Raw genomic sequence first — 16,525 nt, 5'->3', positions numbered from 1 at the left:
TCCTCTTAAGATGGGGTCCTGGTGGTCAGTTGGGCCTACTTCTGGTATACCTCTCTCCAAGCTGCACAGCAACAGTTCTACCCAAGCTACCTGACGCCATCTCAGGATTGGCGGTCGAATTTCCAAAACTTATGGTACTGGGAGACTTTAATCTACCTTCCCTGGGCAGTGCATCAGAAGTGGCCCGAGAGTTCATGGCCTCCATGACGGCCATGGACCTGACTCAAATTACTCAGGACCCAACTCACGAGGGAGGAAACATGCCTGATGTTATTTTTGTCTCTGGGCAGTGGCTAAATGAACTGGGTGGGGTTACTCCAACATCACAACCCCTTTCATGGACAGACCACTACCTCCTGCGGTTGGGCCTCCATCACGTCACCCCCCGCTGTCAGGAGGCGGAACCGACCAGGTGGTTCCGCCCCAGGCGCCTGATGGACCCAGATAAATTCCAGATGGCGCTTGGACCGATTCCCACCTCCCTCTCCCACAACCCGGTCGAGTCCTTAGTTAATGCCTGGCAACAGGCTGCTTCGGAGGCGCTCGACCGTGTTGTCCCTTTGCGGCCTCTGACCCGGCGCAAGTCCCGACTCGCTCCTTGGTTCTCCAAGGACCTGCGGGAGATGAAGCGCCAGAGAAGGGGCCTAGAGAGCATTTGGAGAACCAGTCGGTCTGAGTCTGACCGAACACAGTTAAGATCCTTTTCTAGATCCTAGTGGCAAAGCGCGCCTACTTCACCACCCTCATTGCGTCTGCAGATAATCGCCCGGCCGCCCTATTTAGAGTGGTCCACTCCCTTTTAAGTCAAGAGACGGGAGAGGACCCCCTACATAGACGGGCTGAGGAATTTAGTAAATATCTGGTGGACAAAATTGCTCAGATTCGGGCTGGTCTGGACTCTGACTGGGCAGTATCTAACGAGAGGAAAACGATGAAGTTGGCCGAGTACATTTGGGAAGAGTTCGATCCTGTGACTCCGGATGAAGTGGACAAGATCATGGGGAAACTAAGTGCCGCCACATGTTTGTTGGACCCGTGTCCCTCCTGGCTAGTCTATGCATCTCGGGAGGTTACACGAGGCTGGCTCCTAGCAGTTATCAATGCCTCACTGAGTGAAGGGTACTTCCCTACTGCCTTGAAAGAGGCGGTGGTAAGGCCCCTCCTCAAGAAACCGGCACTGGACCCAGCTGTTTTAAACAACTTCCGTCCTGTCTCCAACCTTCGCTTCCTTGCGAAGGTCGTTGAGAGCGTGGTGGCACGACAGCTCCCTTTGAACCTGGAGGAAGCTGAATATCTAGATCCGTACCAATCGGGTTTCAGACCAGGGCACAGCACGGAGACGGCATTGGTCGCGCTGGTGAATGATCTCTGGCGGGCCCAAGATAGAGGTTATTCCTCTGTCCTGGTCCTATTAGATCTATCAGCGGCTTTTGATACCATCGACCATGGTATCTTACTGCGTCGTCTTGGGGGGCTGGGAGTGGGAGGCACCGTTCTGCGGTGGTTCTCCTCCTACCTCTCGGACCGTTCGCAGACGGTGTTGGCAGGAGGGCAGAGGTCAAGCCCTAGGCCTCTTAATTGTGGAGTGCCTCAGGGTTCGGTGCTCTCGCCCCTCCTGTTCAACATCTATATGAAGCCGCTGGGAGAGATCATCCGTAGCTTCGGGGTGAAATATCATCAATATGCTGATGATACCCAGCTATTCATCTCCACCCCGAACCAACCCAGTGATGCCCTCGATGTGATGTCCCGTTGTCTGGAAGCGGTACAGATTTGGATGGGAGAAAACAGGCTTCGACTCAACCCGGCCAAGACTGAGTGGCTGTACATACCGTCATCTCGTTTAGTCCAAGAGGTTCCATCTCTGACTATAGGAGGAGAGATGTTACCTCCCATTGATAGAGCACGCAATCTGGGCGTCCTCCTAGATTCACGACTCAGTTTTGAAGATCACATTGGAGCCGTGGCTAGGGGGGCATTTGCACAGATTCGTCTTATATACCAATTGCGCCCCTTCTTGGACCGAGATGCCCTACGTACAGTCACCCACGCACTCGTTACCTCCCGTATTGATTACTGTAATGCTCTCTACATGGGGCTGCCCTTGAAGACCACCCGGAGGCTTCAGCTGGTGCAGAATGCAGCTGCACGGGTTGTGATGGGAGCTCCCCGATACTCCCATATTACACCCCTCCTGCGTGAGCTGCATTGGCTACCAGTTGCCCTCCGGGTGAGATTTAAGGTGCTGGTACTTACCTTTAAAGCCCTACATGGCTTAGGTCCGGGATACTTGCAGGACCATCTGCTGCCGGGAACAAATTCCCATCGTCCAGTACGCTCACACAGAGAAGGCCTCCTCAGGGTACCGTCAGCTAGGCAATGTCGGCTGGCGACCCCCAGGGGGAGGGCCTTCTCTGTGGGAGCGCCAACCCTATGGAATCAGCTCCCCCCTGAGCTTCGGATGGCCCAAAACCTCCAATCCTTTCGCCGCGGCCTCAAAACACACCTGTTCCACCAGGCTGACCTAGACTGACAGGCATTTTAATTAATTTATATTTAGTATTTTTAATTCATTTTTTAAATTTTCTAATTTTAATTTATTGCACTGATGTTCTCAATTTCATTTTTATCTTGATTTCTGTACTTATTATATGTTTTGTTGTTAGCCGCCCTGAGTCCTTCGGGAGATAGGGCGGGATATAAATCCCATCAATAAAATAAATAAATAAATAAATAAATGAATTATATTGGTTGGCAATGAGACTTTTTTTAGTACAATTGCCAAATGCAATAAACTGGTTATAGGTATATGTGTGCACTAATTATTTCAACACCAATACATTTTAACAACATATTCAAAATAGTTTTCAAGAGTATGTACAAAAGATACTATTTTTTTCTAGCATCAGCTAAATTAGACATATTACATTGAGAAAAATGTTTCTCATTTCTTTCCTGTTACCTTTATTGATTTCATTGCAGAGATGTTAACATAGGAAATAGATTATTTTGTTACCTAATTTTACCTTCCAAAAGACAGAAGCAGATGAAAAATGTGAGGTTCTTTCCTGTTGGCTTTTTTGAATTAGCTGTTTTAGATTCTAAGTTTAGTTCCTAAAGAAGTAACCCTGTAAATATTTTTAATGTCCTCCTCTAGTGCAGGGTAGGCAACCTTGGCTCTTTTATGACTCAAGGACTTCAACTTCCAGAATTCCTGAGCCAGCATGGCTCAGCTTGGAAACCTCTCCCTTTCCCCTCAGCATAGCTGGCTCAGGATTTCTGGGAGTTGAAGTCCATGAGTCATAAAAAAGGGCCAAGATTGCCTAGCCCTGCAAAAGGCTTTCAGAGCGAGCTATTTTTTCTTTTTTGCAAAAAAAAGGTGCCGGAACACCGTTCTGAGCGTTCTATGAGAAAAAACCCCTGCATACCTCTAATTATATTCTCACAGACAAAAATGAATGATATTAAGAAAAGATTAACAAAATTAAACTAAAAAAAAGAATGATATTGTCACATCAGTTAACATTTTTACTTTTCTGCCCTTTTAAATCTGAGCATTCTCTCCATTGGAAGCATTGCCTCTCATATAATCTGGCTTAAAACCAAATACCCAATTTTAATTTTCTAAACTATGGCAGCAATGCATATGACATTTCAACTGCATGGAAATAAGTTAACACCATTTCTAAGAAGGGCATTGATAAATAGTTTAATTTATTCTGCTTGGCATAGCAAGTTAAACACTTTGGGAAAATAACTAAATAACTATTGAAGCTCCTATACCAGGCATGTCAAACTGCTGGCTCGCGGGCCGACGAAACCGCGCCCTCCCCATTGCCGGCAATGGGGAAAAAGTCGCAATACGTCGCGTGACGTTATGTGATGTCGCAAGTTTGACATGGCTGTCCTACACTGTCTTTGGAGACACACATGTTCACATTTCCAGACAAAAGCGATTAGCCAAAATGTTGTATAGTTCCATTAGTAAGAATTATTGGATATGACAGGGACTTTCCAGTTACTATGCAATTTGAATGAGTAACATATGGCTCTGCAATTAAGTCTTCCCAAACACTTTTTGAAGACTCTTAAAATCACATACTTTCCCTTGAGTAATCTGTCCAGTTCCAGACTGCTCTAATTTTATTCCCACAGTAGACAAAAGATTTTGGTAAAAAGCCATCTATCAAGAACACAAAAATTTGGAGGAGAGAAAAAATGGATGAGGCTAGAAGTTTGTTATGCCTCAGCTTTCTCAAAAAAGGTATCACCCAAGATAACAGGAGCACTTAACAGAATCTCAGCACAGAATATCTCTTATGTGAATAGTCACAAACTTTTACAGGTAACCCTCACTTAGCAATAATAACTGGGACCAGAATATCCATCAGTAAGCAATGCAGTGCAAAACGGTAAATCACATAGCCCTGCCAGTTAACAATGGCTGTTCCAGCAGTCCCCAATTACCATCATTAAGAAAATACTGTGCAGATCATTAAGCGAGGATCTGGTGTAATTGTAACTTCTGATCTCTTGCTGGCTTCCCTACTGACTTTGCTTGCTTGGTGGCAGGGAAGATTGCAAATCATGATCACATGACTGTGTGATGCTGCAAAGGCTGGAAATCTGGGCTGATTTCTAGATCACAATCACATGACCAGGGGAGTGCCGCAATGGCAAAAGCTTTAAGAACTGATCATAAATATCGCTAGTTCAGTGCTATCCCAAGTTTAGTCGCTTAATGAGTGGTTGTTAAAATAGGACCATATTTCCCTCCAAATCCTATATTCACAATGCCCCAAAATAAATTAAAGCAATTGTAATGGGAATCACAGAATGTACAAGATATTTCAGATTTATTACACTGGGCACTAGAGATATGCATCTAAATACTCCCTCTACAACAATACTACACAAATGCTTCTACTTCCACTGTATTAGCTGCTTTTCTCCAAATAAATTCTCTCTGCCCTAGTTTATTCAGAAGGGGGCAAGTGTGGCTTTCTTTCCTTTAGTAGTTCTCTAAATGTGAAACTATGCACTAGAGCAGGAGTAGGGAACCTTGGTTCTTTTATGACTTGTGGACTTCAACTCCTAGGATTCCTGAGCCAGTCCATGAGTCATAAAAGAGCTAAGGTTGCCTACCCCTTCACTAGAGGCTGATTCTTTTCTTCAGAATGAATACCACTTAAAAATTCAAGTCTTTATGATAAATAAATAAATAAATAAATAAATATATACACATACATACATACATACATACATACATACATACATACATAAAAAAGAGGAACAAACAGCCACTACCACATGCTTCTCCCAGAAGAAGGAAGCTGAAGCCACCAGCCTGAGGATGACGGATGGGATTCCGTCGAAACGTTGCTCCTACACCTTCAACTCTACGCGGGAAAAAACCCGAATGACCAAAGATCCACATACAAACACCCGCGAAAACCTCAGAAAACATATATATGTGTGTGTGTGTGTGTGTGTGTGTGTGTGTGTGTGTGTGTGTGTGTGTGAAGGTTAAAGAGCTAGAAGTAAGTTGTAAGGAAGCAAAAGAGAAAGGGGAAAAAGGAGAAGAGATGAATAATTGATTCTGGGAAGACTATTCAATTGCTTCTTTAGCCTAGGATCTCACTTATCACACAAAGAGATTGAGATCAAGAAAAAAATTAAAATAAAGCCACAAGAACAGTAACATCCAACTTAAGTCTAGTTTCATTTATCTTAATGGGTAGTATAAAAACCCCATCTCTGTTGGAGGATTTTAAAGGAATGGCTTTTGGCTAGCCTACAGGGAAAAGAAACTCCTACTCTTCATATCAAAGTTAAGATTAAAGACAAAATGAAGATTATACCTTTCTCTTTAAAAACAAAACTTCCAGACTGAAAGGGGAACTGTCATATCTAGTTGGTTTCTTAGCATTTGATTTTCTTCCGCATCAATTGCCTCTATACATAACCAGGATTAAATACCTAGTCAGTTTTTGCTTGACTCTTTTAGTGCTTGAACCTCTAGGAATGAAATGTCCCCCATTCACTACAACAATTTTACTCTTTTTCATTTCTTGTTTCCTCAATAATTTAAATCATTAATGTTTATGTTCACTTTTTGATGACACAGAACAGCCACCAGAGGAGATTTTCCTGAGTCTACTTTTAAAGTAATGAATGTAAGAAATCAAAGCTGGACATATAACTTACAGATAGTTGGGGTCCAAATAATAGAAATTCTGAACACTGAAGTGTAATCATCAAGGCCCAGGACAGAGACAGTTGTCTAGCAAAAAATGTAACTAAGAAAGTATATTAATTACATCTGTTGTTGACTCATGCAATTAACTGATATTTACTGATAAAGATAAAAGATATAGACAAATATGAAAATTTCTGGTGTAAGAATACTAATAGTCACTATCATAATGTTATTTTTCTCATTACTTTTTGTTGAACAGTAATTAACAAACATTATCATCAAATAACTAAGTAACATAAATCCATGATGCATAGAGGAAAAATGTGCTATAAATATAGACACAAACAAAAACATTTAACATTCACCATATATCCTAAATGTTGCTGTTGATAGATCTGTTACACTTAAGATAAAATATAAAGTCCACTCAAATTTTATGTAATTGTAGTCCTGCCTCTGACCTTTCACCATTTTAACTACATTTGAAATCTAGAAAGTAAAGCCTAGTCAATTTTGTAATGTTTACATAACTTAGAAATCCACTTTCTTCCTTTTACATTATCCACTGTGAAAATTCTAAAAATTGTATGTACTAATGATTTTTCTATGAATTAATAAAAAGAATCTATGTTCTAATTAGAAAAGGATGATTATACAACAGTGGTTTGTACAGCAATGGTCCCAACCTGTCTACTGAAATAAAGATGGCATAAGATAGTGTTGTGTGATTAATATATCCAATTTAGTTCAATAAAATTTATGAACAAATTAACCTAAGTGGAATAGAACCAATAGCTTTTCTGTATTGCAAATATACTGCAAAATGTAATTGTTCACATCACCACCTGGTGCTGTTGTTGATTCTATTCTACAATTCTTCAAGTGAAGTACATCCTATAGACCTGCAATGGTCTACATCTGGAATGCTGCATAAGGTTACTTTCCTTTCAGCAACAGCATGGCAAACAAGATAACCAAACTTGACCAAAATATTTAGTGACTCAATCTGTTCAATTTATTTCTACAGGACCAGAGAAAGCGGCTGCAATTATATTAGGAACTAACAGGAATTTCTCACATTCAGTGTTTTGTCATTCCTTTTCCCTTTTCTATTAGTTTGTATTTTATTGTACAACGTTGAAATTTAGTAAAGATATTATAAAAAAGGAAAATTCCTACATTCTCCTACTCTTGTTATTAAGGTAAAGGTTTCCCATATCCAATCGTGTCCAAATTTAAGGGGTGGTGCTCATCTCCATTTCTTAGCCGAGGGAGCCAGCGCTGTCCAAAGACATTTCCAAGGTCATGTGGCCAGCACGACTGTACGCCAAGGCGCACAGAATGCTGTTACTTTCCCACTGAAATGGTACCTATTTATCGACTTGCATTTGCACGCTTTTGAACTGCTAGGTGGGCAGGAGCTGGGGCAAATAACGGCAGCTCACCCTGTCACATAGTACTCGGGTTTTGAAGTGTTAGCTTTCCAGATGACAAGCTCAATGACTTTAATCATTGAGCCGTCACACCCCTCCCTCCTGCCAACTGATGACAATTAATAGTAGACAGGAATCAGTTTCATATTAGAGTATTAGTGGTCCAACTGCTCTGTATCCTTGTTCAGTTTATCATTCACAAAGTTGCTATTTATGGACAAAATAAAGTGAGATGCTATTGTGATCTCCTGGAAAAAAGCTGTGATATAAATTTAACAAAATCTAGAGAGTAAAATGAGTTGTGCTGGACAAATTATCCTTCCACTGCAATACTCACAGATTAGTTCCAAGATTGCTGAATAATAAGTACCACTGATTCTTCTGCCAGATAACCCTCTGAAGTAGTACTACTTATAAGAATGTTTTACAACTGTCTTCCTGAACTTATCAGGGGAAGCACTAATATATCCAAAAATAGGCTTCACCCCCTCTTAAGTTGTTTACTACTGATAGAGGAATCCTATCTTAACTGGACTGCTACTCTTTTGTTTTACCCCAAGAGTTACTCACTGCATTCAGGCTTTGTATATATTTCCACTGTGTATGCAGCATTAGCTTAAAAAGAGCTGGATATAGCCAACATATTGATGCAACTGAACCATAACATTCTCAGTGTCTTTTCTTTGACACAGCCTTGTATACTTGTCAGAAGATAAGTAATTGTGAAGCATCTCAAACAGATTAAGACAATAAGCTGTAACCTATCATCTGAGTGTGTTCTGTCAAATAAGACTAGAAATGTCATAAATGTTAATTCTAGTCACATTAGTTAAATAATATGATAGGATACCATTCTCAATTGTATCAAATGCTGCTAAGAGATCCAGCAATTAAAAAAAATCAGGACATATAACCCCTGTCCAGTTCTTGGTATAGGTCAGGGGTCAGCAACTTGAAACAGTGAAAGAGCCACTCGGAACCGGTTCCCTCACAAAAGGAAAAACTGGGAGCCGCAAAAAATGTGTGCACATGCGCGCATGCGCAGAACAGGGTTTGACTGAAGAGTGGAGCCAAGGCGAGATATGCACCTACCCTGCATATTTGAATTGATTGGTTGAACTTTTTTAGTCCCACTTTTTTTTTTTTGGACTGCACATGGCAGAGGACTAGGAGCTGCAGGAGACGGCTGAAAGAGCCGCATGCAGCTCTAGAGCCGCGGGTTGCAGACCTGTGGTATAGGTCATATCCAGATAGCTGAAATTGAAGCAGATTAAAATAATCTGTTTTATTCAAGAAAAACCAAAGTACGGTGTCACTGTCATTTTGGAGCTTTCCGAGGGAAAAAAGATGAAAATAGAAATTTTGTTTTCTGGATATTTGAAAACATTAGAGTACCAAGGAAATAAGAAATGGGGGGAAAACATAGGAAAAAGATTTACAAGCTATATAAAACTGAATAAAAATTTCAAATTAATATTTTAGTAATTCAGTTAAAGGTACTCTTACATGAATATAACATTTTTAAAACATTACAATCAAATCAATATTCAATAATTAGGAATTGTAGCCAATATAAGACTCATCAATCAGAAAAAAATATTTATTTACTTAGAAAATTATACAGGTGGGCCTCAGTACACCTAACATTGTATGTGCTGCCAGTTGAAATTTTCAAATTTCAAGGACAGTCCCATATTCAGCATCTTGCAGTAATCTAGATCTGAAGTGATGTAGATACGATTAACCAATGTTTGATCCAGAAACAAAATGCAAGTGATACAAAACATGGATTTGTACTCCCACACTTTGTATCGATTCTACTTGGAGGAGCATCATCCCATTCAAAGATATTGATAGTAGTGCAGAATTATAGCCTGTAATTAAACTTATAAGCTAAGTTTAATTCAGTATGGCTTTTTAAAAAAAATTAGCCAGCCTCATTATTGTAATTCCAGCATCTTTTCAAACATAATTACCTAGTTTGGCAATCAACACTGGTGTAATAATACCAATAACTAGTAATTATACCAATTAAAAAATCTGAATGTAATATCCACCATAAATTTAATATTTATCTTCCCCTGGAATTCCCCACTTTGCATATCAACTGTCTTGTTTAATCCATTTAATGTATACAATGTTTGACTTGTTCAGTTTCTGAACATTTTAGTAACAACTTATAAATAATCTCCAGTGAGCAGCTCTTCTAAGTAATGGTGGACATGAACCAAATGAACATGTAGGTGGCCTCTTTCCACACTTCTATCTTATCTTTACTTTCAAATACATTTATCCATCAAAATTATGGAAAGTGGTACTTCAGTTATCTATTATTAGTTTCACTGTAAGAAAAAAATCTAAATCAGAGCAGATACTAACGACTTTTCTTAGAGTATTTGGCAAACCTAAAATAGTACATTTCAGGACGTTTTCCTCTCTATTCAGCCATCAGTGTGCAAAATTCTTTTTACCAAATAAAAACAATAACATTACAGAATTTGTTTAGTGCCCTCATATGGTAAAGATCTTAAAATGTCTCTGACTGATATTCAGTTGCACTCACTTTGCAAAGGTGAGTTCCTCCATTGTTGCTTCACAATTTATTAAGATGTGTCACCACCCAAAACTTACTGGAAATTTAAGAAAACTCAGCTCAGGATCCCAACCAATCTATCAGAATCACCATTTCCATTTTTTCACAGATCAATCAGGTTTGAAGATTGAGATAAGACTGCCAGCTTTAATGTTCCTCAGAGCACAGAGGAATTCACGATTCATTTATGAATAAATGTAACAATTCCCTGCCATTACAGACATTTCAATCCCAGTGAATCTAAAGTCTATTTGATGGTGATCAGTTGATGATAATATTAAGTACAAGTGGTCCTCATTTAACAGCCACTTGTTTAGCAACTGTTCAAACTTGTAGTGACATTAAAAAAAGTAATTACAACTAGTCCACAAAGTTTTAACTGTCACATAATCACAATCCAGCATTGAGCAACCAATCAAGATTTTGGCCATTCAACCTGATTTGCAACCTTCCCTTCTGGCTTCTCACAAGCAAACTCAATGAGGAAGCTAGCAGGAAGTCAGAAGATCACATGAGGTCATTGATTAACAATGTAACTGGGAATTGACAGAACTGCTATTGCTAAGTCATCTGGTCGTGTCACACAGAACTTTATGACCTTAGCAACAGAAAATCCAGCCTGTACTTTTAAATCTTTCTAAAGATCCCTGTATGTATGCTAAATGGCAACTATAAGTATAGACCAGACATGTCAAACACGAGGCCCGTGGGTCTGATCCAGCCCACGATGGGCCCAGTTCCGGCCCATGGGGCTGCCCCGGAGATGGTGAGGAACCAGCCCCTGCTGCCCTGGCCCATCTGAGCCTGGCTAGGTGCCACGGGCACACATACAGGAGGCAGTGAGCACACGGGGGCCAGCGATGCCTGGCAGCAGCCACAGCCCACCAGCCCCTTAGCCATCACATCCTGGGATCCCACAGCCCGCACAGCGCAGGTGGGTCTGAGTGGTGCAGCCACTGGGCCAGCCCACCAAGCAGTACACAGAGGCAAAGACATAGGGGGGAAGGCAGATGATCTGGCCCACTAGATGCAATGGGCAGCCACTATCTGTTGCCCAGGGTCCCAGGCAGCCCAGTCAGCCATCTGAGGGACCCCTGTGTGGCCCATGAGGGGCAGCGAGGCTCCTCCAGTAGACTAGTCCCCTGTGCCCGCCCCGATCCCACCCACCTTCTGCTGAATCTTCTAGATCTCCACCAGAGCCCTGCCCAGCCCCCCACAGGCACCCCCCAATGCAAGCTAGGTTAAACAGGCCTTCATGACTTGCTTTATCCAATTTTCTCCAAAGCCTTAAACATTAAATAAGGATACTTATAAGGGAACATGTAAATCTGCATTCCCACTCCATCCTGCTTTATATTTCAGTACAACTGTAAATTCTGTTTGTATATACTTAGCAGTTAAGGCCCATTTTATTCACAATTAAGTTTAATAAAAGTGTAATGTACACCACTCTCTGATTTCACTCTCATTATCTTTAACTATCATGAAGGATCTTACCTGAATTATTAACCATGGTCCTATTTTGACTTCAGTGTCAGTTTTCCATGCAGCAGGATATTTAGTCTCTCAATACAAATGTAATGATTCTAACCAAAATACCATAAATTATTTAATCCCTTAACAAATCCCTTATTCCAAACAAATGTTAACAACAAATGTAATAGGCACCAAAATGGTTTCAATCATTTTCTGTTTCTTAACATGGGTTAATATATAGTTTTTCAAAATTCATTCCTCCATAGAAAATTACTGACATTTTAATTATCACATTATTAACTAGTGAAAGAAAAAATATTCTTCAAGCAACATTTGTTTTAGTGTGTACAAACAATACCTTAGGGCTTAGTGCTAAATTTTTAAAAAAGGAATCCTGGAATCTGAATATTTGTTGGTTTGCTATCAATCCACATCCCCAGCTAATATAACCTTTGACTCTGCTGGCTGTGAATTATGGCTGTGCTGGTTGTGAATTCTAACACCTCTGGAGAGCACAAGGCTGGAAAAGGCTACTTGATATGCAATTTAAAATTTCTAATACGAATACTTTATTACCTAAGCCTCAACAACTGCTTTTAGCCTAGAAATCAAATAAGGAAAATTAACAGCCAAATCAGGATGAATCATCTGCTACATACCTTTAAAGCACATTTCCGTCCTGTCACTTTGTGAAAACATTCCAATACTTTTCCATTAATACCAAGGCCCAAAACCCGTTTAGAGATTTTATAGTCATCTGTAACAGCATATTTCTTTATTTCCCCTTTGACAGCAGCAGCCAGGCTAGGCAAAAGTCTTGTGTTGCTTTTGCTGTCATCTTGAATCTCTGATGAGGATCCTTGTTGATTCTCACTTTGTTCCATAGCAGGTAGAAGTTCAAAATTTTAAAAAACTGCTGCCACAATCTTCAGGAAGACTCTTCCATTAGGCTGATGAAGCAAACATTTCAAACAAACACTAGATCCATTTCCTAGGATTTCACAGAACATCCTCCTTTAAAAAAGAAATGTTAACTGTAAAATACAGATTGGACTATTTACCTACACCCCTTCATTCGTGATTTTATGCTATGGCACAAAATTAATAATATGGTAAGGAACATAATTCACTCAATAATCTTGTGATGTGATATACCAGGAGTGCAGCATTACGATTTACAGACATTTATCATATTTTCATGGGAAAAGTTGCCTGTGCCTCCAAAAATCATGTAACATTAAGCGATTTAACATATTAAGCACTGACAAATATTCTGTTTCATGTAAGAAACTGGGATGTTGAGGGCTTTAGGTTTGAAGACAAAAAAGTGCTTAGGAGCCAGGAAGCTGCTTGAACATAACACCTATCTGTTCTCTTTAAAGCAGCTGCATCTTTTCTCAGGATTCAGTGACTATCTTCTGCAGGTATTGTGTGATCCCAAGAAAGCACACATTTGGTTTAATAAGGTGTAAATAGGGACTACATTCATGTCTCCATGGACTCAGAAGCATCTTCTTGCCTTCAAGCCAAAAAGCTTGTTGTATAGTTATAGTAAGAAATGCTATAACAAAGAATTTCTGACACTGTACACTTGCTTGATAGAAAAAAGTAGCAGTCCTGGCTACTAAAAAAAAGCAGCACTTAAAATCATATTTTCATATTTTCTTATGTTTGAAATAAAAACTTTAACATTTGTAAGAAGGTTCATTTAACCAATATTCAGCCACCCAGCTAGGAATAAGTATGTAAGCTTGCACTAAGAACTGGTAAATCATCCCCATAAGCAAAGCTTACACAAATGAAATTGCTTCCAGTGTTTGCAAGAACTAAATTAATGAAATAAATCACTGTATTTAACATCTTGTATAATAGCTATATACTGATAGGCTACTTTTTAGCTGCTCTAAGTAACTAGCATATAAAGACAAGGTGTATATAATACTGATCACTCAGAAGCATATGATTAGCAACTAAACTGGTAATTTTTCATCAAAACAAAATTAAAATTGGTAACAATACAATGAGGGCCCCATTTCAATCAGTGTCATTCTAAGATAAAAATCCTAGCAAATAAAAATTATTTAAGACATTCCCCACTTTGGTGCTAGATGTAGTCCAAAATTACTTCCAATAATATTAAAAAGGCCTCATGGGCATTACAAGCATTATAAAACCACAACAAAGGCAAAGACTTACCATACCACAATTCATGGAAACACCCTCACAATCCTTCTTTGACACATATCTTTTGACAAGTTTTGTCACCTGCACAATTAAATTGCAGGGCTATAGCCTGATAATATAGGTTGTCCTTGACTTACAAATACAATTGGGACTGGAATTTCCACGACTAAACAATGCAATAATTAAGTGACTTGCATCCAATTTTATGTCCTTTTTGCCAGTCATTAAGCAAATCCCCCCCCCCTTGACTTTGCTTTCTGGGAAGCTCACAAATGGTGAACATGTGATCCTGGGACACTGTAACCATTGTAAATACATGTTGGCAAGAGCCCAAATTCTGATCACGTGACAGTCAAAGTGCAGGACCAGTTGTAAGTCACTTTCTTCATTGCAATCATAACTTTGAAGTTATGAAACAAATGATCATAAGTTGAGGACTAACTGTAAGACATTTTGAGACTCCCTTTCAACCATGAGTCTGCCAACTCACATTGGCCGTGATGTGATTTTATGGTCAAAGCAAGCTTCTGAAAAAATAATCGCTACAATTTATATATTAAAGGTACTCATGAAATGTGAAAAAACAAAAACAAAAGCCAACTACCTGGATTGGCAAAACAATGGATAGTGTATTTTTCTTTGAAAAATACTTTAAAAGAAACAAAAAAAAAGCAGTTGCTTCCTCATCCGAGCCAGAATATCTTCCCTTTACGGAAAGAAAGACAATCAACAAGTCAGTCCAACTGCTTTTCTATAGCACCTTTGACCCCCCCCCCATCCCTTCTGGCAAGCAAATAGACAGGTGGCAATTTACAGCTCCATTTGTCTCCCTTGGACCATCGTCTCTCTGATAGTGATGCAGAAATGAGGGTTTTCCTCAAGGCCATTTTCCTATGAAGGGCACTTGATTGAATCCTCCCTTCTGGGCAACTCTTGGTTAAAGCCGCCCTAACTCTGAACTGGCCTTAGAGGGTAAATTATTCCAGAAGCGGGGCTGCCCCGCTTCAAAAGCTGGCTAGAGGCTAATACAACCCTCTTTCAATCCAGAACGACCCATTCCTTCGTGCACGGTCCTCCTGGCAGCAACGTTTGCGGGTGAGGGGAAGAAAAGCCCGCCGACAGAGCCGCGGGAGCTTCGACGAGGGACTGGAGGGAGGTTACCTTCGCTGCGCGCATGCTCCTCACAGGTGGTCGCTCCGCCGCTGCTCCCTCAAACCTGTGGCTTGCCGGGAGGGGAAGGGTGGAGGGTGGAGGGGGGGGGAAATTCACGGCCACGGGAAGCCTCGCCCAGACCAGGCCCAGCCGCAGCTCTTTTTTTCCAACCGAACAGGACAAGCTCAGGCAGCCGCTCATGTGACTCTCCGCCCCGGCCGGCCCAACCCGGTCCCGCCATAGAGAATTGCCAACATGGAGGGCGGGGCATGTAGGCGGCAGAGCACGTGCTCCGGGGCACCTGGCTGCCTGGCGCGGGAGTTGCATGGTACCCGCATTCCGCGGCCGGCAGCCGGCAGGGATGCCTCTGCCTTCCCCGTCCAGCTGGCGAGTCACAAACTCGTATTGTCGTCTGAAACTAAAAAGCACTGGAAGAGAAGGGTGGGGTGGGTTGCTGAAGAGAAGGGCGAACAGTAGCCCTTAAGGCAGGGGTCTTCAAACTTGGCCCTTTTATGACTTGTGGACTTCAACTCCCAGAATTCCTCAGCCAGGCTTGCCTGGCTGAGGAATTCTGGGAGTTGAAGTCCACAAGTCATAAAAGGGCCAAGTTTGAAGACCCCTGCCTTAATGGTTACGGACAACTATAGCGAAAGGCGAAATTTCGCCGATCTGGGAGGGGGTTAGCAGTGGGGTGAAATTAGGTCGTCTTCTCTTTGGCGATGAAGTCCGGTCCGAAATACCTCGTGGTCTCCGAAACGCCATGGCGTTTCTTTTCAACGCTCATGAGTCTCTTTCCCAGACAAGCAAAACTTGTGCTGAGAACAAAGGGAGCTGGGAGGCTGGGAACCGCCGTCTTTTCGCCGCAGCCCCGAAGACTGGAGAACAACGAAGGGTTTTTGATAGACCATTGAAGGCGTTTGACGGTAAAAAGCGGATGGAAAGCTATTACGGGAAACGAATCTGACCGTTGGTGGTTCTGTAGATTCGGATTTCGGATATGCGGTTGTTTGTCAAGTACAATCTTGAGTCTGGTATCAGGGCAACACCTACTGGTGGAAGGAAGGCTGGACCGAGAAGACAGGCGACGGGAGCAATGTTTTCACGGTGACTTAAGGAAGGAAGGAAGGCAGGCAGGCGTTCAAGCTCATGGTGCTGTGCTAGCCTCGTGTACGCCTATGTAATAATTGCAAAGAGTTGATAGAAGATGGGTGAAGAGAAATCGGAAGCGGTTGATTTTTTTAAAGCCCGATGCAGAGACTCAAGTTCACTTGATTGTTTTTTGTAAACTGTATGGTGGATCTGTTCAGGGGTTGAGGAATGTGCGCTTGAGAGTGCTCAGACGCTCTGCTTGTTCTAAAATGTTAAGCATGGCACTGATTGCAGCTTCACTGTCATTCTAAGCCTCGGTTCACCCGAACAGCCTTCCCTGCAGTCATACCTGGTAACGCTGACTGCTATTTAGAAAATACACTTTTCTATCAATAAAAG

General features: G+C 41.3%; 1 protein-coding gene across 3 annotated transcripts in view; it reads right to left on the bottom strand.

Annotated features, from left to right (window-relative positions):
• The window catches only part of MAPKAPK3 (MAPK activated protein kinase 3), a 75,568-nt gene extending 60,310 nt beyond the window's left edge, over positions 1-15,258 (bottom strand). For 2 of the 3 annotated variants that reach the window (XM_081316809.1, XM_081316811.1), the window contains exons 1-2: positions 15,047-15,258; positions 12,361-12,715 (exon numbers count right to left, since the gene is read on the bottom strand). In XM_081316809.1, coding sequence (XP_081172935.1) covers positions 12,361-12,585 — 225 coding nt within the window. In that variant the 5' untranslated portion in view covers positions 12,586-12,715; positions 15,047-15,258. Of the gene's footprint in view, positions 1-12,360; positions 12,716-13,897; positions 14,035-15,046 lie in introns of those variants that run through there. The other variant, XM_081316810.1, reaches the window with a different exon arrangement.
• Positions 15,259-16,525: the final 1,267 nt, after the last annotated feature.

Source organism: Vipera berus, assembly GCF_964194415.1.
Source record: "Vipera berus genome assembly, chromosome: 2".
Classification (NCBI taxonomy): domain Eukaryota; kingdom Metazoa; phylum Chordata; class Lepidosauria; order Squamata; family Viperidae; genus Vipera; species Vipera berus.
Note: the sequence above shows the minus strand (reverse complement) of the source record. Positions and strands in the feature narration are given on the sequence as shown.